Source organism: Callorhinchus milii, unplaced genomic scaffold (genome assembly GCF_018977255.1).
Source record: "Callorhinchus milii isolate IMCB2004 unplaced genomic scaffold, IMCB_Cmil_1.0 Scaffold10, whole genome shotgun sequence".
Lineage (NCBI taxonomy): Eukaryota > Metazoa > Chordata > Chondrichthyes > Chimaeriformes > Callorhinchidae > Callorhinchus > Callorhinchus milii.
Genome location: NW_024704751.1, coordinates 14,171,208 through 14,197,656, shown reverse-complemented (window position 1 = coordinate 14,197,656; position 26,449 = coordinate 14,171,208). Strand labels below are relative to the sequence as shown.

Here is a 26,449-nt window from a genome sequence, read left to right as displayed (position 1 = left end):
ACCTCGAAATAAATAATTATTTCATGTTTTGGCATGAAAGCCCTATTTGAAGGTAACTTTCGATCTTAAAAGGCAGCTGGTGATGTGAAACCTGGCTGAAAATAGTGATGCAATTGAACACTTCGAAAGAAAATGCATTGACTAGGCTAATTGGTGCATATTAAAATTTGAATGAATGCCGATAATAGAAGTCTAAATATTTGCATTGGTTCAATTCAAGTTCTTCCTCAACTCAGTGCGAAAGAACCCTGGTTTTAGTTTCTCAAAGCGCGTGGCAGGATAATAATAATAATACAGGATACACTGTAGAGTGAATGTACTGTGCACTTTGGGGGGGGCGAAATAATAGTGAGAACCTGGTGACAGGTGCCCCCCATCACCTGTGCAGGTACAACCCTTCCTCCATTGCCTGAGAAAGGGGGAGGGGTTGAGTGGAGGGGGAGGAGCGAGAGGAGAACGTCACGTCACGTCACGTCTTTACGCAATTTGTCGGCTCAACCGAACGTGCTGAGGGCTCCACGTCCATCACGGGGCGAGTGACGGCGGCGTGGACCAATCAGGGGGGGGCGGGGGCGCGGTGGCGGCGCGTGGGTGGTGCGCGCGGCAGGAGGGCGGGACCTGCAGCGTCAAGCAAGCTAGGTTGCCCCGGCTGGTGTTGGCGCCGCTCAGTCGCTTCGTTCGTTCGCTCGTTCGCTCTCGGGGTTTGTGATCATCATTTTTATTTTACAAAAAACTTTCACGACAGCAGAGAGAGAGGGAGAGAAAGAAAGAGAGAGAAAAAGAGGGGGAGAGAGAGAGAGAGAGAGAGAAGCGGCGGCTCCTCCTCCTCCAGCAGCAGTCGGCGGGAGTGGGGGGGGGGTTAAGCTGAGGGGGGTGTGTGTGTGTGTGTGGTGTGGAGGGGGGGGAGTCGATCGTGAGGAAAAAAGGAGCGGTGGTGGTGAGGTGAGGAGGGAGAGAGAAGGGAGGGAGGGAGGAAGAGGAGAGAGAGGGAGAGGGAGGGAGGGGGGGGGAAGGTGAGGGCCGCGAGAGGAAGAGATAAAGAGCCACGAGCGAGCGCCGGGATGTTGGTGGGTAAGAAGAGTGAGGAGAGACAAAGCGAGGGCCTGGAGCCGCAGGCTGATGGCGGCCCCGGCCCCGGCCCGGCTCCCGCCGCCTCCTCCTCCTCCGCCGCCGCCGCCGCCTCCTCCTCCTCCTCCTCGGTCGTGGCCCCAGCCTCAGCGGCCGCCTCAGCCGCCTCCTCCTCCTCCTCCTCAGCCGCCGCCGCCAACCCCTCGGCCGCCGCCGCCGCCAACCCCTCGGCCGTCGTCTCCTCCTCGTCCTCGTCGTCGTCCTCGTCGTCGTCGTCGACCTCCTCCTCCTCCTCCTCCATCGTCACCGCGGCCTCGGCGGCCGAGCGCACCCCGAAGAAGAAAGAGCGAGCGTCGCCCCACAGCAGCAGCAGCAACGAGGGCACCGTGGAGGGAGGCACGGCAGAGACGCCGGACGGCAGGAGGACCAGCAAGCGCAAGCGAGCTAAAGTAAGGCGCCCACCGCTCTCGTTAGGGGCTGGGGGGGGGGGGGGGGTGGGGGATGGGGGGATGGGGGGGGGCACGTTTATAAAGGAGAGAAGGGGGGGAAAGTGGGGTTCACCACATCTGTGCACATATAATTGTATGTGTATACCATATACGTGTATAATTATGTATACTGTTACGTATTTTATATACCTATACAATACGTACTGTGTGTGTTGTGTATAATATATACGGTTATGTATGTTATATGCACATACATGTGTTGTTATGTGTACTGCATATATAATTATATATACTGTTACGTATACTATATACATGTATAATATGTATTGTGTATATCATATATAATTATATATACTGTTATGTATATTATATGCACATGTGGTATATATTGTTATGTATATTGTATATGTAATTATATATGCCGTTATGTGTATTATATACATATATGATATGTATTGTGTATATTTTATATGTAATTATATATACTGTTGTGTGTATTATATACATACATAATGGTATATATATCATTACATATCCTCCATGTTATGTTATACTGTGTTATAGAGTTAAATATTTATTTGTATGCAAGTTGCTGCTGTTGTTTTAATTCAAGGGCATTGGGGTGCATCCAGTATATATTTTTTAAAATATATAATATATATTTATATATATTTTTATAGTCGTATAATTCATGTTTATGTACATATGTATATAAGATTAATGTGCATAATACAGTATATAATTATATTATACATATATGATTGTATCTTGTATATGGTTGATATAATTGGATATAACTAGATATGCATGTGTATACACATGTGTACATAGATTCTTGTGCATATATAATTGTATATAAATAATTTTTTATGCATATCTGTAGGCATATCTGCAAGGCACAGACAGAGCAGGTTTTTAGTCGTGTTGTTTCTTTTATAAGACAAACCCATAGGATATTTATGGCACAGAAGAAAGTATTCATCCATTCGTGTCTGTACCATTTTCCTGCCCTTTCACCCATACCTTGTTAAATTAGGTGTTGAATTTTTAAAATTTTAGATATGCTTTGGGATGCATTGGAATAAATATGCAATATAAACCTATTATAATTTGGTATATATTATAGTAATCTAATAATAAAATGCAAGTATTATTTTATATGTATACTTATTTAATTAATGTATTTGATATAATTGCATATCTTTCATTTACAAAGTAAAAAATATTTTGGTGCAATTGTTTTGGGGAGGATATCCTTGCCGTTCGTTTTGATAATGCTTCTCAATTGATGATGGTTGAGGGCCAGAACCAATTAGGTTGGGTGTCAACTGATCCAAAAGGCACAATTGTGTTTGATTTGGGAGGGAGGAGGAGAGTGAACAAGGGCTGCGTGGGTTGGTGATGGAGACAAAAGAAGAGAGAATTGGTGAAATTGTTATTCATTTCTGCATGTCAGTTGGTTGTTGGATTGGTTTGTAAGTAGTTTCTGAGAATACTGTATATATGAATCCCATAAATATTGACTGTCGTTTTACATAGCGTTTCTTCTACACCGATTTCTACCGTTTAAAAAGTATTCACTGCACGTAGGCATTGTGTGTGTGTGTGTGAGATCATAGATCCATAGATCCAGTGGATCCTTGGACACAGCCTTAATGCTGTACTAATGAGCATTCATCTTTTGTTTTCCTGAATGCATCAAGTTGTTTTAATGATCAAGTTGTTTTTGCTGGAAAGGATGGAATGGAGCTGGGCTGTCTTGGAGCCCATTTGGTGAGCTAGCCTCTCAGTAACAGCTGTCCAGACCACTTGAGGATGGGACTGGATGGCTGCCAACACACAAGGAACCCCAGTATAATTTAATGCTTTTGGGAGAGAGAATGTGTGTGTTTTTTTAAAAAAATGCTGTCTCAAGGGTAGAAGGTTCATATGCAGTGAGACCCACACTGGAGCAATACATATCAGTATTTTAAATGGCCAACTGTTGTTGTGTAGGACTTTACTGTCAGCTAATGGTTTGTTTTTCCTGTGATTCTGTAGGTTGAGTACAGAGAGATGGACGAGAGCTTGGCCAACCTGTCGGAGGATGAATATTATTCAGAAGAGGAACGCAATGCTAAAGCTGAAAAGGAAAAGAAACAAGTGCCCCCACCTCAGCCCCCACCCCCCGAGGAGGACATTGACAGTGATCCAGAGGAACCATCTGGTAAGTGGCATTTACTACAAAACAAACAGCTCTATATGGGTACAGAGGCAACAAAACCCTAAAGGGCTGGAGACACATTACTGACCTACACTGGCCTAGGATATCCCAGCACTATATTTAGGAACGGAAGGAGGCCATTCAACAACAAATCACATTTGTATAGTGCCTTTCATGTCAAGAGGACGTCCCAAAATTCAGCCCATCGCGGCTGTTCACCAGTTGATTTTTTTAATTGCATTCCCGCGCCTTTTCTGCATTTCCTTTAATAATACCCTTACTTCCTTAGTATCTATCTCCTTTTTATACATTCTAATTGATTTTGCTTGGACAGCTTTCTGGGGTTTCACATTTTCACAACCCTCTTGTGTGAAAGATTGGATACTGATCTCTCTTTCAACTGGTTTAGCTCTGTTTATTTCTTCTTGAAGCTACAACGCTGGAATCAGAATCACCTAATGCCCTGTTTTTAATGTACCTGTGTATCAGAGACCTTTGCTGTCTGACAAAGATGACTTTAAAGCTTTGTAATTTCCATCCACGTTAAATTGAATCACTACATTATATTGCAAAGAAGCTGATAAATTGAGACTGTCATCTTACTGAGCATTGAAACCCACGGATGGAAATTTTCAGCACAAAGGAGGCTACTTGGCTCGTTGTGTCTGTGCCACCGCTATCTCTTTTAGTATTAAGTAAGCCTTCTTCCTACTTTCCAGCTCATTCCCTATATTACTTAATGGAGGATATCCCAAGGCACTAGACAGTCAAGGATTGGAAATCAGATGACATTTGAGCTTTCCTTTTCATGCCCCCTCCCCAAAATGTGCACCCATTCCCAGGTTTTTTTTGCTGGCTGGGATTACCAATATAATCAATATCATTATTATATATATATTATTGATGTTGGATGTTCACAGTGAGAGTCAATATCAAATGTTTGCTGATAACCAGTGTACATTCCACCCATCGGAGAATAAGGAATATAGCTCAGGTGATTTCATGGTGTAATCTAACCTGGAGGTTTGGTTGATCATTTTAAATGGTCACGTTTTGCTCTGACACTTCCCAAATTCCTTGTGTCTCAAAATGTAAGATCATTGTAGAATTTGGAGGAAAATGTTAAACGGTTTGGTAGCCAGTTTTCCACAGTCACCAAAAAGAACTGTGGAAAACCAAATTTTAGACTTGGGCTGAATTTAAGAAGTTTTTGGAATTCTGCAAAATGATCTTAAAGCTAAGGCTACAAGGCTTTTGGGCTTCTCATATGAACTGATTGCTGTCTTGTATTCTGGATAACGTATATAGAAATACTTCACCACAATTCAACACTGTCTTACTACTGTATGAGAGGACTATGTTTCATTTTCCATTTCTAAAAACAAAATCCTTTGCTGTCATCTTTTCTTAACCATCTGTGAACTATTGCTACACTAAAGTTGCACTTGGCAAAGAATTTTGTAGTAACTGGCTGGAAAAATGACAAAGACACGATTATTGGAGCAATGAAACTAAATGTTAGCTTGTATGGACCTCTTATACACGCAAGTGTGTGTTGGAAGACACTTGGTGACAACTGCAAAGTTGCTTTCTATGTGAGAGCACTGAGCATTGGAATATATTTATTGACTCGGTGGATCAAATGTGGTCTCACTGCCTGTGGTCCAGTGCTAAAGGTACTTGCTTGTAGTTTTAAGCAGTGGTGACCAGGAAAAAGCTATGTTGTCCATTTTCTTCCGTCCTCATCTCCTGAAGGTGCTGTCTTGTACTGCGCTGATGTTTAGTTCCACGTGGGCTGAGATCTCTTTGATTACCTCACACAAGTGACCATTCTTCGTATAAAAGTCTAAACAGGTTGTTACCAAGCTGGTGAATAGTGGCGGGCATTACAAACAAGCCCAACGCTGCCCACATCTTATAAGCACACTGACTGAAGTTCTCTCTCCCCAAACTCAGAGATTCTAAGCAACTTATAATGCCCCAATTGCTGCCGTGGATTAACTCATTCCATACCCAACTTTAACAACTGACCTCTAGGCTATTGGAAGAAGCATTTTTTTTAACATATGGTTTAATACTGAGATGTCGGAAATGTTTTTTTCCTGGGATATATTATTGCTTGTGTGTGTTCGATGCATAAAATAAAGTTTAAAAAAAATTAAATATAGTTCTGCCATTCATTCCCCTCAATCTTGAAATAAAATCGTCCTTTAGATTTTTAATATGTAGCCTTTACTAATGCTCACTGTAAACACAAGAGATGATTTTGTATACTGGGCAGCAAGATATAATACATTTCCATTTAAGTACTCTTTAGTCTAGCAATTTGTATCATGTTATATTTTAAATAACCTCTGTGCTGTCTTTGTTTGTGAGGGAGGTGAAAGGCGGATCTTATCAAAATAAAAACTGAAAAATGTAATAACTTAATATTAGCACGTTGGAAGGGTTCTTGTGGGGCGTATCATGGTGCAGGGAGGCTTAAATTGCCGTGGCCAAGTATCTTCAGCCATCGCAGGTTGTGGTAATCTGCCCTGACGACCCTTCCAAAGCTTCTAATATTCCAGTTAACTGCCAGACATTAAATTATTTGTACAAAATTATTGGTGTTAGTAAAAAAAGAAATTGCAAAATGCTTTAATAAAACCGCGGAAGTTAGGGAAATTAGTGGTGTGCGCATGCGTGTGAATGTTTTTACGTTCGTTCCGCAGTGCATTGGAGCAACATCAGTCTGCCAGGGTCGTTTGCAGGTACGTATTGTTTAAATTACTTTGATTTATTTTTTAACTCTTCGGGATTTTTTTTTTTTTTTGCCTTTTTAATTTTGTGTTTTTGACGTCCCTTTTGTGGCAGAAAGTATCTGTGAGGCAGGAAGGTGTTGCGTGGGGGTTGTTGTGGTGTTGGGGGTAAGCTTATTAGGGACGGAATTTCTCCCACCCAAGTTTGATGTGAACACGGCAACTGATGACCCGGCTCTCACCATCGGTGCTCGGGAAGAGAAGCTCCCGGGAGGAGCTGCTCAGAGGGATTCGTCCACGTCTGTGTGAGGAGTTATTGATCCTGTTCCGTAGCCACCTGGCAGAGAACCTGTGCGTCTAGTTGGAGGCTTACGGTGGCTTTGCTGTGTGTTATTCCAGGGGCACAGTTCAAGCTTTGTTGCACTAATTTTGTAAGTTCATTTTTGTCAGGTGTTGAGGGAGCAGCTTTCCAGAGTCGTCTACCTCACGATCGCATGACCTCACAGGAAGCAGCCTGCTTCCCTGACATCATCAGTGGTCCTGCACAGACTCAGAAGGTGTTCCTGTACATCCGGAACCGCACAGTGAGTTTCTACAACCGTTACATTTATCAAATCAATGCTCTGTTTGTCCTTTATATTCTGTTGTACACAGTCACTACACCTTACAGCAGTTCTTTGTAAAATAATAATATAATAATCCTTGGATTTGATAGAGCGCATTATCACGTCTTTGAGATTTCTCAAAGCGCTTCACAGCATATACTGTAAAGCGAATTACCTGTATATTTTGAGGGCGAAATGGTTCGAATTGCTTGCTGTGGGTACCATTACAAGGGAGATGATGGTCTGTATTTATGTTTTGTTTTGGGGAGAAACGTATGTTTCGAAAGTGTGAACGTGCTGTGGAGCGTTCCACTAAATCCTGCGTGGTAACCCATTAGTAAGCCGATAGCTAGATATTGCTTGTACTACATTGGGTGTGATTGACCATCTTTGTCACAGCTTGAAGATGATTTTGTTTTTAAACTAAATCTTCAGTTTCCTCTTGCGTCCAAGAGGGTTTGAGAGAGTGAGCAGAGGAAAACAAAACCTCCTAATGGAATTAATTACTTTCTATTATTAGCTGCAGTAATAACGCATGGCCTAGTAATAATCTATAATAATCCTTGAATTTGATATAGCTCCCACTCCTACCCTCGCTCGCCTCCACTGGCTCCCCATCCCCCAGAGGATCGAATTCAAGATCCTCACCTGCAAGGCTATTCACTGCCTCGCTCCCTCCTACCTCTCCGACCTACTTTCCCCCTAAGTACCTGCCCGTACCCTCCGTTCCTCTGGCTCCAGTCTGCTCCACATCCCCCGCCCCAACCGCCCTACCATCGGTGGCCAGGCCTTCAGTCTCTAAGCCCCTAGGCTCTGGAACTCCATCCCCCAGTGCCTTCGCCTTGCCTCCTCCCTTTCTTCCTTCAAGGCCGGTCTCAAGACCTTTCTCTTCGACCGTACCTTTAACTCCCCTCCTCGCTCCTTCCCTTCCCTCCCCTCACCCTGAATCATTTCCCCCCTGCTCGGGTCCCAACCCAACTGTCCAGCGCCTTGGGACGTCCTCCCGATGTGAAAGGCGCTCTATAAATGAAATCTTATTGTTGTAGCGCCTTATCATGTCATTGAGACGTCTCAAAGTGCCTCACAGAATATACTGTAAAGTGAATTGGCTGTATATATTTTGTGGGCCAAACGCGGCAGCCAATTGTGCACAGCAATGTCCCACAAACAGTCATGGATTGATAGTACTGCCCTAAGCACTCTTTCCCACGAAGCATTTTTTTGTACAACTTCATTGCATGTAATTTGACGCATGTCTTCTCTTGTTAACTGCAGCTACAGCTCTGGCTTGACAATCCCAAGGTGCAGTTAACCTTCGAGACGACACTTCAGCAGTTGGAGTCTCCATATAACAGTGAGTCCAGCTTCTCTGAAGCCACTTGCTGAGCCACGGGCCAGGCTTCTCTGGAATTTTTGGCAGCGTGTTGTGTGTGGGGGGAAGGTTTGTGAATGTGAAGTGTTTCTAGCGGTTCTTGAACTCGGGAATTATTTTTTTTTAGAAAGTATGTTAAATCGAATGAATAATCCTGAATTATGGCACTGGCTTCAGTATTCAATTTACCTTTATCTCTCCCCTCAGGTGATGCTGTACTGGTCCACAGGGTACACAGCTACCTGGAGCGACATGGTTTAATTAACTTCGGGATCTACAAGAGAGTTAAGCCTCTCCCGTGTAAGTACTGTAATCGCCGAGTCTCTTGTTTTGACAACCATTGCTCATGTTATGTAGCATGTGGGTCCTCCAGGGTCGTTAATTGGAATCTGTTGTGCACAGCCATTACACCTGACAGTAGTTCTTTGTGAAATGCTTCAAAATGTTTGTTATGGGCACCATAATAGCATCGTGAACAAAACACAAAATACTGCAGATGCTGGAATCTGAAACAAAAACAGAGAGAGCCGGGAAAACTCAGCAGGTCAGGCAGCATCTACGGAGAAAGGAAAGTGAGTCAACGTTTCGGGTCCACGACCCTTCGTCAGAACTGACTTTCCTTTCTCCATAGATGCTGCCTGACCTGCTGAGTTTTCCCGGCTCTCTCTGTTTTTGTTTCATAATAGCAACGTACATTTATATAGTTGCCTCATGTGGAGCAGCATCTTGGAGCACTTAACATGGCAGAGCTCATCAAATTAGCATTATTCGATAAATTGTAAACAAGTTAAATCCATTTACAAGATCGTTTTGAGTTTTATTCCCTTCGTTGTGGCATTTTGTCTCTTTAGAAATCCAATCTTTAAACAAATTTCACGTTGACAGTTGAGTGAATTGGGATGAATTGAACCGGGTATTTTATTGTTTTTTTTAAAAAAAAGCCTCTTACTGGACTGGTTGCGGCTTATTATGATAATAATTGGAGTGTTAGAATGGCGATGTGTATTGTCTGAATTCATTATGTTCTGTAACTCTGTGTTTGCAGCGAAGAAGACGGGGAAAGTGATCATCATTGGTGCTGGAGTATCAGGGCTAGGTGCTGCTCGACAGTTACAGAGTTTCGGAATGGATGTCACCGTCCTGGAGTCTAGGGTAAGTCTGCTTACAAATCAACGATTGAGTGGGGTGGCTAGAGTTGGTGGGTGGGGGGAAGGTCGTAATCCCTTCTAGCTCAATTAGCAACAACAAATTACATTTTAAAGGAGGACATCCCAAGCTGCTGGCATTAAGCGGATCGATCACCAGCACCTTGGTGGGATAGTGGGCTCACTCGCTGTTGGTACCATTGACGTTTGCGTTCAGCTGCTTATTCTCCAGCACCTGCCAATTACTACTTTATTGAAGAAACGAGTGCAAATAGATTTGTTTCCTTGTATGGTGGTTCAAATTAGAGGCAGGAGGGAGGGCGGCGGTGGGAGAAGTATTTGACCTGCACAATGATGTAATCCAATGATGTTAAAACTAATTCCTGTAGAATGATGAATTTCAGTGTGGTTAAATGCATCTTTATTAAATGTGGGTTTTGCTAACTGCAGGACCGTGTAGGAGGCCGAGTGGCCACGTTCAGGAAAGGAAACTACGTGGCTGACTTGGGGGCTATGGTAGTAACAGGACTCGGTGAGTTGAGTGCAACTTTTGAGAACGAATTATCATGTGGTTATGGGTCTTTCGAAGCTATAGGTGAGTTGGAAGGTGAATAGAAGGGAATTGATTACCCAGATTTGTTCTCTTGTCTTTCCTCTCTCTTGCTTTACCCCCCATTTGATTTGCATATTAAAAATGAAATACGACATTTTCCTTTATGGGTTGCTCAAATGAAAGGTGTTTATCCAACCATGGGAGGCTTGGGTTAGGGTTGTTGCAACAAAGGTTAATAATTCTGTTCTGCAGGTGGAAACCCGATGGCAGTGGTCAGCAAACAAGTGAACATGGAGCTGGCCAAGATAAAGCAGAAGTGTCCCCTGTATGAAGCGAATGGGCAGGCTGTAAGTCTGAACGAATTGAGTTATGAAGCATGGCACAACACAGACCTGCAGAACTGCTTGTTTGATTTGGAATTGCCTGCTTGTATTGTATTCCTCGGTGAAGCTTTGCGTTAAAACTGCCACGTGCACTTATTGTGGGGTTAGGAGGGTGCGGTTTGTACCCGGGGTTTTCAATGCAGTGAGTTTCCCATCTAAGCCGTACAACAGTGTGGGCAAAGTGGAGTGAAGATAGATGGTCAACGGGTGGGAGGAAGAGAAGGTGAATTGGAGCCGGTGGATACTTCTGAGAAACAACTCGTGCATTTCCTAAATTGTTTGCAATGACGGCACTGTCAAAAGTGCTGCTTTAATCTTTATTTACTTTGGTTTCCTTTTTTTTTCCATGTCATTCCTGCTGTTTGGAATCTATTCCCAATGAAGGGAGAAAGATGCACAAACGTATGTACTATTCCATTGTTTTTTCTAATAAATGTATGTTATGATGTGCATAAATATATGCGAGTATGAGGAAAGGCAGTAGACAGACCTCATAAATTGTTTACACCTTTTGTGTAATGACAAAGTAACCACAATCTTTTTTTTCTCTTCCATTTTATGAAGACTAATCTTGCAGTTTGCATCAACCACCTTTCATCACAGCTACACTGAGTTTCATTGTTGTGGATGGTCTGTGAGGGAGACACGTTTGTGTGCATTATACAAAGTGATTCAGTGCTTTAAAAGGGTTGAGTTCATGAGACTGGCACTAACTACAGCAGATGTCCACGGTAGAAGCTTGTCTTCTTTCATTAAAACTGTTATGGTCTTTAGCCTTTTGCCCTGCCATTCAGATCACTGGAGTTTGGTTGAACAAAGATGTCTGTCAAAGCTAAATGTCTTAACAGCTGACCCCGTGCTTGATGGCTGCACAGATGGCGACGAATCAGTAACGCTGGCAATTCCATTCAATCTGCAAACGCTTTTTACAAGTTAGCACAGAAGAATGTTTAAATGAAACTCGAGCTTGAGGTGCACTGGTTTTCTTTGGGGATCTGACCAATGCTCTCTGTTGTTGCGATGAGATAGCGCGGCTCATTTCTTTCACATACTAGGTTTATGTGTAACTTGTGTCTTTCACACCAGTGAAGCGCGCCCACAGAGCCTGCCTTAAGGCATTTGAGCCGACTTGAGAATCTATCACCATTAGTCCTCCCAGTCTAATTCACCGAATGAATGCCTTTACTATAAGGCCTCATACAGAGGGAATCTTTCGTTCGGTTTACAAAGTTTGATTTCTAAGTGCAGAAAACCAAAGGGCTGGCCACCGATGCTGTGTCTTGCTCCCTGAACTGCTGTCAGTTTCGTAAGTGCCCAGTACCTTGAAGACTGCAAGATGACTTGTGCCAAATAACTGGACAAGGGATATGTTCAACAGATTCGCTGTGCAAGACTAATATGGAGGTGGAGTGGCTTAAGTAAAAACCTCATCTCATTTAACTCCACAAATTCTGGTAATTTTTTTTAACATTCTGAAACCTTTTATTGGTTCCTATGTATTATTATGCAACGCTTTCAGCTATTAACGTTATCTTCTGTAAAATACCTAAAGTTTATATTTGTTTTAGAAAACTATAAAATGTATTGGATCAATTTTTTTTACAAACTTATTGACATAGACACGGGTAAAACAAACATTTAATCTCCTCTTATATCTACAGATGATCCATTGTCTTCGTCCTTGGGGTTAGACAAAGCAAGTTTTCGAGTTGAGGGAAAGGTCACTCACTATTCAGCACAAATAATGTGTTGCTGAGGAAAAACAAGATGTGTGATGAAGTCTACGTGAGGAGCAGATCATTCACTGGCTGAGTGGAGGTAGTGTCCTCAACCAGGCATCGTGGGTGCTGTCTTTTCATCTGAGACCTGGAATACCCAAGAGGGAGAGTGTAGGCATTGTCAGTAACTAGAGTGCTTGTGTGTGCCCAAATGTGTGCACAGGGACTTTAATACACTGTAGAACATTTTGCAATGTTGTCGCTGAATATTATTGATGGGACATGTACACATTGGTGAAACAGGCCCTTACAGATGCTGCTTTACAGACCTTCAGGTAACCAAAGGCCACCTTAATTGCTGCGTGCAATTCGCTGCCGCGTTTCGCTTGCAAAATATAGTCACTGCACTTTACAATATATGCTGTGAAGTGCTTTGAGACGTCTCAAAGATGTGATGAGACGCCATATCAAATACAAGTATTATTAAAGAATTCTTTCAGACATCAATTGGCAGGATGTTGGCACACCTTGTGCATCAGATGCATGTGAATGGGCGGATCAATGTATAGCATGGACTGATCTGTGTAGGCTTTTGATTACACTAGCACTTTGAAGTTCCTGCACTCAATCATTTTCTGTGGATATTTGTGTATTTTCAGGTGAATTTCCTCTAAATAAATATATAGAATTAATGTCTTCCATTCCTATGATTTCCTCCCTACCCATCTCTGTTTCTTCAAAAGGGTTGCACTAGTTTCACACCGAGTAGTGGTGCTGCACTCTGCACCTGACCATGTTTTTACATGGGGCAGTGCAGAGGGGGATGTGTTGTACGTTCTTATATTTGGAATAGCTGCGATCCGAATGGAAAATGTGTACCATTCCCTGTGTCTGAAATGCCTTTGTACTTATAAGTATGTAATTCACAAAAAAAAGGCCTTGTGTAACTACGGGGGCCCTGTTTGCAATGGGAGACCTGTGTCTTTTAGCTGAAGTTACTGTGTATTTCTGAGCACATCAACAAATGATCCTGGTTCTATTTTGATAAAGCAACAACGGGTCGATTTCTGTGTCTTTCAGGTTCCAAAAGAAAAAGACGAGATGGTGGAGCAGGAATTCAATCGTTTGCTGGAAGCCACATCCTATCTCAGTCACCAGTTGGATTTCAACTACCTGAACAACAAGCCCGTCTCATTAGGGCAGGCACTGGAAGTTGTAATACAGTGAGTACTTTCTCTTTGTTAAATTGAGTTGGACAGTCTCAGCTGACATTTCAGTGCAATACTGAAGCAACGCTGGCTGCATTGTCATTAAAACGTTGCGATGTAAGCAATAGTAAAATGCTGTGGGCTGTTTTTAAAAAAAAACATTTGATTTCTATATCTTGCTACAGATTGCAGGAGAAACATGTAAAGGATGAGCAGATTGAACACTGGAAGAAAATAGTTAAAACACAGGAGGATCTGAAGGAATTGCTTAATAAGGTAATTACAGCAGGTTCTGGGTTGTAGGAATGGGCATTGGAATGCGTTAATTCTCAAACTGAAACCTGTCTCCCAATGTGATGTGCTACCGAATTCCTCAATTAATGCGTCCAGTTCAACACTATGTTTCATTGCTTGCATTTGTTGTAAACGTGCACCTGAACAGAATATATCCTTCACAAAAATATATCCTTCACGAAGTTCACAGTTGAATTTAGAAAGTACCACTGATAAAAATTCCAATTGCACTCGGGAAATCTGGAGCCAATCTAAAGTACAGAAATTCATATAGAACTTTCAACACTTATTTTTTTTAAAAAAAGTCTAACTTTGTTGTCAGATCAATGCCTTCCTCTGACATTGCTTAAATCACTGCGCTTATCTGCACCTCCCTTATATTTTTGTCGGTTTATCAGATTGGGTTGCAATTCCATCAGCTGCCCTTTGTTGGTGCTGCTGCTGACACAAACACTTTGTGCTACTTCTGCTTAAGAGGCACTGCGCAGTGATTTCAAAACCAGAGTAACGTTGAATTCATTATTTTTCCTAAACTGTTTGTGCCGTCTCCATTCTTCTGTTCACTGTATGTAACTAAAACATGTTCACACACACCATATGATTAAAACCCATTGAAAGCTCTCCTTTTGGCCTATTTACTAAAGAAAGGTATTACCCTGAGTAGCACAAAGACATGCAATGCAGAATGACTGATGGCTCCATCGGAGATTCAACTCACGGAAAGGCAAATGGTTGGCTTGCAGGGCTTTAGGTCACTGTTAATGCCCTGCCTGTGCGTGTAGTTTTATTTTTGCAAGTATATGATACTCGGGGGCACATAGAAAATATCCGGAAATGGCAGGGACCTCCATTTATTACCGTAGATTGGAGATTATTTGCTGCAGCAATATTTCAAAGGATTTTTACTGTTGTCGAGTGTCTGTCCTTTTCTGTTTTATTGATTTGTTTAAAAATTATCATCTCCTCTCAGATGGTATCATTAAAGGAAAAAATCAAAGAGCTCCATCAGCAATATAAAGAAGCCTCCGAGGTGAAGCCTCCACGTGATATTACATCTGAATTTCTAGTGAAAAGTAAATTGAGAGACTTAACTGCTCTGTGTAAGGTATGTATCTATTAAGATACAGTAATGTATATGTATATATTAGCTCCCTGCCATCCTGATCCCAACCCCCAGTTTGGGTGAACATCCTTGTCTGTCCAGCGCTTTCCGACGTCCTGATGTGAAAGGCACTATACAAATGTAATTTGTTGATGTTGTACGTGTTTATTTTTAAACTCCTGTATCTTTCCCCCTCTCCCTACCTTCCAAACCCCCTGGAAAAGTTATCACTTTGAATGTACCTTTGCTCAACATTCTGAAATTCCCCCCCCCCTACTTTCCTCCCTGCTCAGTAATCCTCCCAATGTCAATGTGAAGGAAGAAGTCCTTCCCACACAAAAGGCGCTATATAAGTGCAAGTCCTATCCAATCCATGTTGTCGAACAGAATGCTCTATCTTTGAGCCCAGGTCCCCAGAAATAAAAGTTCTTAACTCATTGAGCTACCCAAGTTCTAAAGAAGTAGCAATATTTCCTTGTTTGGCTGAGTGAGCAGGCCTGGGATCGATCCCTTCAGGTATGTGACTGTCTATTATTTTACTCTTAACAGGAGTATGACGAGCTTGCCGAGGCTCAGGTAAAACTTGAGGAGAAACTCCAGGAACTGGAAGCGAACCCACCCAGGTATTTCCACCCACACTGAGATCAGAATCCTATTTCAGATCACGTTTTGATAATTTTGTCAGCATGACTGGTTAACTTGGTCGCACAGTATTGTCCTGCTTCATTGAAGGAGTTAATCAGTGCTGTACCTGGAGCTTTGTGACGAGCTGTAAAATAGTTAGCAGTATTGACACTTGCACTGTTTAATCTGACAGGAAGTTTGAAATTGTTGGTCAGGAGTTTAATAAGTTGTTCCACGATAAGATTTTATGATAGAAATTATGACGTGGTGGGGGATCAGGAAACTGCTTTGCTTTTTTTTGACTAATCTTTTCTGTGTTACAGCGATGTTTACTTGTCATCGCGGGACCGACAGATCTTGGATTGGCATTTTGCTAATCTGGAATTTGCTAACGCAACACCCCTCTCCACGTTATCGTTGAAACACTGGGACCAGGTAAATGGGCATTTACAGTGCAGACAACATGGCTCAACACACCTGTTAACAGTGCTGATCTGCTTATGTAGCTAGTCTGTGTCCGTATTACCTGGTGAGTTTGAAGAAGTGGTGCAGTAGTAGTAAAGATTTGTATCTGAATGTTTAAAAGGCTGCATTTGTGGTTACTTTGATGTACAGTTCAATAGAAATACTAATCCTTGAGCCCAGACATTCCATCTGTTTTTAATGTCTGGAAAAGCCTTTTGAATGTTTACACTAAATATAGATCGTGTTTGTCTGGACATCATCATTTAGTGTGTGTTTGGCTTATTGCAAGCTGTTACTCTCCTCGGTGTCCAGAGAGAGTCCCACTTTATAGGCTGCCTACTTTACTGAGCAATGCCATCCAACCTGGCATGGGAAAGGTAAGGTTTACACTGGCGTAGAAAGCTGCTCTTCTAAGGTTAATGTACATTAATGGGGTCAGAGAGCAAATCTTTTTGTATCAGGTTGTCCTGTTTATCGACTGCAGTATCCCATTTCCAGAATTGTTTAAATTATTTTTTGAAAGTCATTGACTTATTTTTGCATTGGCAAAGAAAACTAGATTGTAGGACCCTGCACATCAAACAATTAGAAATTAAAAACATGAGGGTCAAAGGAGACTTGTGAGTTGATTAATGGGCAATGCACACAATGGTTTAATTAGAGTTTAGATTCAACGTTAAATGGAAAGCCATTTCTAAACTCGCCTCTAACATTAGAACTGTTTCCTATTTGCCTCCCGTTCAGGATGATGACTTCGAATTCACAGGAAGTCACTTAACGGTACGGAACGGCTACTCATGCGTCCCCGTGGCTCTAGCGGAAGGTCTTGACATTAAATTAAATACTGCCGTGCGGCAGGTCCGCTACACTGCTTCAGGTCAGTCAGCAACTCTCTCATTGTAATTCAGGTCTTCGTATGAATCCATTTAACAAAAATGCCTCCAAATCCAGTGTTCTTATCCTTGGTTTATTGTGTGTTTGAGTTAGCCATGTGAAATTAATTAAGTTAACTTGAGAGCATTCACAATTGACTACGATGTATTTCGCCTCAGGCCCTCCCTCCCTACCTTTTGTTTCCATTAATTTGAATTATTGCTTTTTGATAGGAACTGTTCAGGTCTGCTGAGTCCTTGGAGCTCCCAAGTGAGAGGTTATCAGCAGATACAATGCTGTAACCATGTAAAATGTGCAAAAGTTCTCTTTCACTGTTACCTTGAGGGCTATCTTTCTCCCCCCAAATACTGTCCGTTTATACCATAGTATGATATTAAATTGGTCTTTATTTTAAGCTGCATTTAAAAATCATGATGTGAATTCTTTGAACTCTCTAAAGCGTGATTTTAATCTTGAATTCTGCTCGTTCCTGTGTTGCTACTCGCTGTCTGACGTGTCTCACCTGCAAAAAAAAACCAATCTCCATCTTTCAGGTTGCGAAGTCATTGCTCAAAACACGCGCTCCAATAGCCAGACGTTCATTTACAAGTGTGACGCAGTCCTATGCACACTTCCTCTGGGCGTGCTCAAACAGCAGCCAGCGGCCGTCCAGTTTGTCCCACCCCTTCCCGAGTGGAAGACGTCTGCCATTCAGCGGATGGGCTTTGGGAATCTCAACAAGGTGAGGCACTTCCTCTGTGAGAACTAGATGAGAGATAGGCCTCCCTGCTTTTATATTTGCTCTTATGACTACCAGGAGCTGAGAAAAATACAACTGTACACAAGGTGGCTATTCTTGGCTAGGTTTTGGTGGGGTGGTGAATTGGTGCATCGCCAGGGAGTGTGTAGGTGTGAATATCCCAACTGTCAGGTGACAGTGATACTTGAAGCTCAGTGAGCAGAAAGAAAAACATAATAGAGGTTTACCATCCATCAGCTGGACATTCAGTTCAGCCCTAGTTTATACTGTAAGGTCAATGCCAATTTTCCCCTGATACCAGCAAATACAGCATCAACTCACCGTCAGACTAGCTGCCCAAACTCGGCATCAATCTCACTGTTGCAAATCCACTCATTTAAAGGTTTGAAAAATATTTTTAAAATGTAAAGAATTGCGATGGATGGTAGAAATTGTAGAAATGTTCAGCGAGAAGATCCCATGGGAAGATAAAGCACGTAAAGGAATGCGCCTGTGAGTGTGAGTGATAAATAACATTTGGTCCTTCATTGCTCCTGAATTTCTGTATTAATTGCTGTATGTTTTGTTTTATTATTGTTAGCTTTGCTTACAAAATCCTGGTCATCTTGGCTTAATAGAGAGGGTTTACTGTAGTGAGTCTTTACCCCTTGTTAGTTGCTGCTGCAACTACATTTGATAGTTTCTATCAGTATAAAAAATAGAGTTAGACAGTATAAGTCTTTCAGCTTACAGAGTTCTGCATAATAATAATAATTTTAATAATAATTCTCTCCAGGTTGTGCTGTGCTTTGACCGAGTATTTTGGGATCCCAGCGTCAATCTCTTTGGCCATGTTGGAAGTACGACTGCCAGCAGAGGAGAATTATTCCTCTTCTGGAATCTTTACAAAGGTATTCATTCTTGCACCAGAAAGAGCTTATTCTTTATTTCCATTGTGCTGATCTACCAAAATTGTCTAAATTTAAATGTTCAGATGTAATTGTCGAAGTTTGACTGTCAAGTTTGTCCAATTGTAAAATTATTGTATTCTGGCAATGAAGGATAGATATTCCGCCGGAATATCATAATAATATGCCACTGGAAATCATAATAATTTCTGCATTTGATATAGAGGCTTATCACGTCTTTGAGAATTCTCAAAGCGCTTCACAAAATATACTGTAACGTGACTGTATTTTGTGGCAATGTAAAGTCAATTCACTTTACAGTCTATTCTGTGAAGGCTGCCCAGTGAGCTGACCTTTGCTTGTTAGCTTTGCTTACATAGTGTGGTGCAGTGGCAATGCTGTTGTTCGTGTCTTTCATTTCTTTTATTTCCTTCCATCGCCAGCCCCCATTCTTTTGGCCCTGGTGGCCGGGGAGGCTGCCGGCATCATGGAGAACATTAGCGACGATGTCATTGTGGGTCGTTGTCTTGCTATCCTGAAAGGAATATTTGGCAGTGGTGCAGTGCCTCAGGTGTGTGTGTGTGTGTGTTTGAGTGTGCGATCACTTGTGCATGGAATAGGGAAATTTGGATCATCACATTTTTAAGCAGTTTTTAAAAAAATAATTTTGAACGTGTCTCACACTAAATCAAAGCCTAAATTAATGGGAGTGGATATCTCTCTAAGATTAGGTGAGCAAGGGGGGAACCCCCTCTATGGAGAGAGTGCGCACCGCACAAGAGAACAGATATTTCCAAATGTAGGTAGAGTTTGGATACTCTGAGGTGATGTGATGGGTTTCTGGGTGGAGTTGGTCGACCAAGAAAAACAAATAGACTTGCTGGTGGATTATGTGACTTTTTATTCCTTCAGCCTAAGGAGACGGTGGTGACCCGCTGGCGTGCGGACCCGTGGGCACGAGGCTCCTATTCCTACGTGGCCGCCGGTTCTTCAGGAAACGACTACGACCTGATGGCGCAGCCTGTGACTCCCGGCCCCAGCATTCCTGGCGCTCCTCAGGTAGAGCATCTGCATACTGGCTTCCATGATTTGTTGAGAAAATGCGCTTTTTGTTGTTGTTGCTAATATTGATATTGAATTTCTGTTCATCGTCCTTCAAATGCATGCGTTCAACTTGGGTTTTCCCGGGCGGGGTGAAACCTTGGGCAAGTTTCCTTACTCCACACTAGTCGCCTCTATTTACCTAGCAGTAAGTAGTAACCTGGTTGTTAGTCGATTGGCGGATTGCTTTTCAGGTCGTTCCAAACAAACAAAAAAAAACTTCTGGTTACTCAATGCACGACTGTTTGTAGGACGCTGCTGTGTACAGTTAGCTACCACTTTTCACCCACAAAATACGCAGTCAACCCACTTTATAATATTATGTGAAGCGCTTTGAGACATCTCAACTATGCTTTAAGGGGCTATATCATGTGCAAGGGTCATTATTTGAAGGATTTTACTATCAGGGGAACAGAAGGCTTGGAGCTAGAAACCACCATCTTAGATGGTGATTTTCTTTGGACGCACCTTATCTGTAGGGTTATTTAAGCCGGCTTCAGAATTAAGACCGAATTTAGGAATCGTCCCATGGTTAGCGTGTTCTGAAATGCTAAGAAACAAGTCTGCCTAGGACCCAGATGGAACTTCTTCCCCCTGGATCCTAAGTTATAATGTTGCTTGATGTGTGTTTGAAATGCTCCACACAATCTGGAATCTCTGCCTGCCTTTGACACTGAGGCAATAGGGGATACAGCAGGCAGGGCGCCAAGCCGGTGATTAAATCCTGATTTGCAGGTTTTCTGCTCCATTTACAGCCTGTACCTCGCCTCTTCTTCGCCGGGGAACACACCATCCGCAACTACCCCGCGACCGTGCACGGCGCTCTGCTGAGCGGGTTGAGAGAAGCAGGCCGCATCGCGGATCAGTTCCTGGGAGCGATGTACACTCTCCCCCGCCAGGCCACACCTGGCATCCCCACCCAGCAACCTGCCAGCATGTGATCTGAAACAGAACAAAGTGGGTGTGGGATGGAAAACAAGCAAGTTTTATTTCCTCTGGAGAAGCTACTGTAGACTTACGGAAGACTATGTGTAGACTGATGCATGGGCTGCATTGACCTCCTTCCCTCCTTTTCCCTGGGACTGACTGCCAAGAGGAGGAGGTACATTGACCCAAGAGCAAGGCCAAATGGGGCAACGAGGATACTTCGAACACCACCTGTGACCAAACTGTGTGATAACCAACCTTTTCTCGAAGCGAAGCCTTAGGTATTCTGTAGCATTAACTTTTGTGTCAATGCATTATTAGGCTTTCTGTTTTTTTGGGAGCGAGGTGAGAATGTTGTGTGATTGTAATACTGATAAAAGATTTACTTTTTTCCTGACGGTATTTTTCCCAGCCATACGAGTATGTGCTTTAGGAATTTTTTTTTTTTGAGTTGTGATTTACTGAAATAAACTTTTTTTTTGGATGTGACCGTCGTAAATTGTTCAGAGATCAACATTTGCAATACCTTCTGATTTTGGGTGCTCTAAAGTGCTTAGAAAGTCGAGTAAGGCGTCCAAAATTTCCAGGTGCAATTTCTTCCCATTAACTTGGAATCTGTTTTTCTGCAGTTTTTTTTTAAAAAGACCAATTTCCAAATTAATACTGAATTTAGCTCAACAAATAAGTAAACAAATTTAGCTGACTGTAATTTTCCACAATGCTGGGCGAGCGTGAAAATTTTGAGTTGTCTTTTATTGTGTTGCCTGCAATGTACACCCCTCAGATGATGACGTTTTTTTAAACCCAACTGTACATATTAATTTTATTTTCTTCACTTCCCTTGTTTTGTAACGATTATGTAAAGATTTGTAAGTAGCATAGTTTTTTTTTAAAGCAGAGAAATCAATGATTTTTTTTATGCCACTGTTTTCTCCGAAAGATCATTCCACACATCTCAGGCACAGTCAGATTTCTCTGTATTCAGACAAGAGTAACACAGTGGGAAGATGCCATTGAGGGCAGGCAATAAACTGGTCTAATTGGAGAAGTATTATCATTGCTGCGGTGTCCACTGGGTGTGGTTATGATATAACAGGGTTAATTTGCGCAGATTACTGACATCATTTAAGAAAATTGCATGAACTCTTCTCTCCATAACGCAGTGTTCCTGTGGGTTCGCCAGACATATTACCGGTTGCCAGAATGCAAATTAGGTGTAACTGGGCACAGAAAAATTCAAAGAAACTTTGTCATCACCTGTACTTGATAAAGGAAAAAAAAAACATTTTTTCATTCAAGAAAATCTTGCTCTTTACTTCCTCGTTTACACCCTTTTCCTCGTCTCCTTTAGCCACCCAGCAGACTTGCCCACGTGCGCTACCTTATCTCCGTGTGCACCACAGGGAGGTGCCCAACATCCTTCGGGATCCCTTCTGGAGCCCCAAAATTGTACACCACAGAAGAAGGCCGTCCAGCCCATCGTGCCTGTTTTATTTTTGTCTTGCTGCTGCCAAAGGTTGCTTTCAGAAACGAGTTATTCTTTCACGAGTGAGTTCTTCTTTCTCAGTACTGAAAACCATCAGGGCAAGCCCATACTAGACCCTGCTCTTTATAACATCCGTCTGTGTAATAAGAGCAAAACTGCACCCATGTGCATAATAAAGGCTCTGTGATCACTTTTGCAAGTGAGAGACCTGAGTTCAATTCCCGGCAGAGGGCGAAACCTTGGGCAAGTTTCCTTACTCCACACAGAGCCTAATAATAATCCCTCCAAAACAAAAATAAATTGGTCATTTTCAATCTACGACTGTCTGTGGGACATTGCTGTGTGCAATTGGCTGCCGCGTTCGCCCACAAATATACAGTCAATTCACTTTACAGTCTATTCTGTGAAGCGCTTTGGGACGTCCTCCCGACGTGAAAAGCGCTATATCAAATGCAAGGATTATTATTATTATTATTATTATTTTGACAGACGTTGGAAGGATTTCTAATGACCCCCTTTCCTCCACCAGCTGTTTAATGGGATATTCAATAGACCTGTTCATACCTAAAGCTGCCAAATTATATTTCACAGTACGTTTTATTATGGATAAACCCGTCGACCCAAAATAGTAAACGAGTTATTGTTATTGATGCTACATAATGTAAACACAGTTTTCGATCTGTGCCAATTTCGATCTAGCAAAGCTTCATTGATACCATTGACATTTTTCTGGCATTTCAATCCAGGGCAGTAGTTTTTCAGTCGTCATCTCCGCCTTGTTCTCCATTCTGCCATTGCTGACTGTAGTACCAAACATCAGCTTGTTTTGGGCGGAGGAATAGTTAACGTGGGCTGTTACAATTCCTGACTACAGCCAACAGAAATTCTGTGGCTTCACTCGCCTCCCAGCTGAGAGGGAGGTTATGCAGAGGTGAGAAGACACCAGAAGAAGAAAGCAAAGGAAATGAAAACAGAAATTTTCTCAGCTTCTGTTTGTTTTCTTTCTCAACATTTGAAAATGTCCAAATTCCCTTCTGGAAACTTGTTGAAATTCAATTCCCATCAGTGGGACAGAGCTGTCGGCAATTCTGGAAAGTGAACAAAGAGGGAAGGGGGGGTTGGGGGGGGGGAATGTGTAATTCTCTTCTTACTGCGTTCATTCGTGCTGGGATACAGTTCCCCGAGCACTGGCTCCATCTGGTTCCTCGCCCAACTGGCCAATTGTCACATGGTAGCCTGGACAGTGAGTAACGTTCGGTTGATCATCTCTTGGGGAATTTGCTGGTGGTCTTGTCCTCACCTGTCATCCACGCACGCGCACCTTTGTTAGCGATCAGGAGCAGGAGGATCATGTCTGCCCACCCCACCCCCTTTCTCCCCACATCACCCCCACGACCACGAAGGCCCTCACGCCCCCTTTCCTGTACCTTCTTGACTCAAGTGTTGCTGCGAGTGCAAAGATAATACAATACGCAGCGGTATTCAAAGCTATTTAACATTTTAGTGCATTGTGAGAGAAACATTTTTTTTTCTTTTGATTCAATCATGCAGTTGGTCAGCTTTAAGTCAACAGACAGTGGGAGGATAATGTCATTCAACAGCTTGGGCAGGCAATCCACCAACTGCAACAGTTGAGAACTTGACTCCAAACCAGAAGGTCACACAGTTTGAATCCCAAGTGCGGACGGTGACTCAAGACTCACTCGTCTCTGTTGCATTAGTTCTGGAGCAAGCCACCAGATGGACCTCTAACTGAAGCAAATATCCACTTCCATTTTGGAAGAAGGAAACTTGCCTCCTTTGAAGTCTGGGATAGTGATCTTAAAAGCTGAGTTCTGGTGGTTAGAAGTAAACTTAGAAAACATTTCTCAACACCAAAGCGGGTGAGATTGTGGGACAAACTGCTGGTCGATGCAGGGTTGATCAAGGTTATTTTAAAGAGGGAATTAGATAGGTATTTAGGAATTTATGGTATTAAGAGATATGGAGAAAAGCCATTGAGGCATTAGAAAGTTAAAGAGCTGCCACACACTGATAAAGTGGCAGAGCAGGCTCAGTGAGGCAAATGATCTCTTTCTGTTCCTTCCCACTTATCTCATGTTGGCTTGTTGAATTTTCTACAGGGTATCCACAATCTCGTTACCCCATGTTTTTTTTCACACAATGCACTGACCAACAGCTAATACATGTGGAAGAATGATGATAGTTGTATTTAGGAGTACTTCATTGTATTGTGTACAAGTGTTTATCTGTATTTAGACGTCCAGAGGATGTTGTGTGTGAGCGTCCTTATTTTCATGGCAGATAATAATCCGTCACCATGTTCGGTGTGAGATCCTCCACAACATGGATGGAGTGAGGAGGTGAAGTGCTCCTCCGACAGCTTGTTTCAGCTCCTCCGTAGTCTTCTATTGTTTTATAACGAGTGCAAGCGGACTTGGTGGGCATCCTTTTTAGTGATACAGCGATTGAAAAAAAATGGATGTGAAATTAAGACAAAAGTTTGGTGAAGGAGTTGGAGGTTGGATAGGGGGAATAGAACAGAACGTGTGTCATTTTAAAGCTGCCAAATAAGTTAAAAGTTTGTTGTCTTTATCCTGTTAACTCTTTGTAAACAACCTTAATGAAATGACAAAGCATGTGGTTTATATTATAGATGTATGTAATACCTTGGGATCATCAACAATATCATCATGATACTTTGGGATGTATAATACTTTATCAAGACAAAACGATTATGTAAAGATCTAATTCAGCAGGATATGCAGTCCGTTCCTTGTCAGTTTTACTGACTTTAACACAAATAGGCTGGGCATGTACAGTCAAGCAGCTGTCCTTAATGCTCCTCCCTGTCTGAACACGCACCGCGCATGACACATTGAATTCCTATTCATCAAAATCCTCGGCTCCGTCTGTAACTACCATCATGTGGTTATTTCTTATCGCCCACACTTTTTCTTACGTGCGTTGAGTGCGTCCGACTGGAAGAGGCGAATTAACCCTTTTTATTCGGGGTGAGATTCTACCGAGGTCTATAATTATAATCCCTGCATTTGATACAGCGCCTCATCACGTCTTCGAGATGTCTGCAAGCGCTTCATAGAAGATCCTGTAAAGTGAATTGACTGTATATTTCGTGGGTGAAACGAGGTCTAAAGGTTTAGTCTTGTTTTCAGAATATCCAGGATTTCATTTTTTTTTGAAAATCCTTTAAATATAATCTGAGTTTCTATGTACACTTCGTGTTATTTTCTCAGCCGCTACTGTAAGAATTCCTGACCTGTGCTCCAATGCGCAGGCCATTCATCATAAAGCTTGTTGAACACTGCAAAGCAGGAGGTTGGTGGCCCTTGAGAGATGCCATAAACTTTCAAGATTCTAGTCTTATGATCCTGCGATTCATTTTTTTGTTGTTGAAGATTCAGTCTTGATTTAGAAGCTACTTCCACCAATTTACTTCCAAAATTAGGTCTGAATATTGAAGAATCTTCGAAATTCTGCACGATATGAAAACCTTAACGAAACGCAAATGACTCCAGATGCTGGAAATCCGAAAACAAAAACAGAAGTCCCTGGGAACAACGTTTCAGGTCCACCACCAGTTCTGACGAAGGACCCGAAATGTTGACTCGCTTTCCTTTCCCCACAGACGCTACCTGACCTGCTGGGTGCTCCCGAATGATGATGGAAAGCGACGTCTGTTTTCGTTTTCATGAAAATCTTACGGCTTGAGACACAAAAAACAATTCAAGAATTTTGTGCTTGTAATGAGGGAGAAGGGGATGGAGGGCGTGACGTGACAGGCGCTTTGTAATTGCATTGCATCTTCTATGAATTTTGTGCTTGTAATGAGGGAGAAGGGGATGGAGGGCGTGACGTGACAGGCGCTTTGTAATTGCATTGCATCTTCTATGAAGCGGAATGCAAAGGGTTTCTGATAAAGTTTTGAGTCTCCATTGTTCTGCTGATTCATCTCCATCTCTCTCTCTCTCTCTCTCACAGCTGCTCTTTTTTCATGTGGTTTTTAGCCCACAAACCAAGGTGGTCCTTCTGGACTGATCTCCATCCAAGCACACGTCTGGAACTTTAATTGTAGACTGGAAGACGGCTGAGAATTCCAACCACGTTTGCCCAGCTGTGGATGCAAATCCGTTTTGGCCCAAAACGCAATTTGGGGCATGAGTTTAGCTCAGTCGCCCGCACTCTCGTCTCCGGGTTCAGGATGTTGTGTGTTAAAGCCTGATGTTGGGTACATTTGCTCACAATCTTGTCTAATATTCTAGCACAGTGGTGGAGGGGGTGGTCAGATGGCCATTCAGATAAGCTGAATGCTGCAAAGTCCTCCCACTAAGGACCAACATTATGGGATATCGTACATAGGTAGTTTGGGACGTATGTATGCGACCGCCAGGATGATGCAAAATAATGAAGAGATCCCTACCTTTTCAATTTACCGGGGAAAAAGCAACGGACTCGTCCGTCGCGAAG

At 42.5% G+C, this 26,449-nt stretch overlaps 1 protein-coding gene across 1 annotated transcript; it reads left to right on the top strand.

Moving 5' to 3' along the window:
- Positions 1-1,268: 1,268 nt before the first annotated feature.
- On the top strand, positions 1,269-21,532 carry kdm1a (lysine (K)-specific demethylase 1a; the record flags this gene model as incomplete). Its single annotated transcript, XM_007894985.2, has 21 exons — positions 1,269-1,517; positions 3,558-3,723; positions 6,432-6,470; positions 6,909-7,042; positions 8,339-8,417; positions 8,643-8,735; positions 9,481-9,587; positions 10,031-10,112; positions 10,386-10,480; positions 10,901-10,918; positions 13,315-13,457; positions 13,628-13,718; positions 14,707-14,841; positions 15,388-15,461; positions 15,786-15,897; positions 16,672-16,804; positions 17,355-17,542; positions 18,336-18,450; positions 18,891-19,018; positions 19,360-19,506; positions 20,304-21,532. Coding segments are annotated over 21 exons (2,514 nt in total), but the record flags the coding sequence as incomplete, so codon positions are not given.
- Between the last annotated feature and the right edge of the window lie 4,917 nt (positions 21,533-26,449).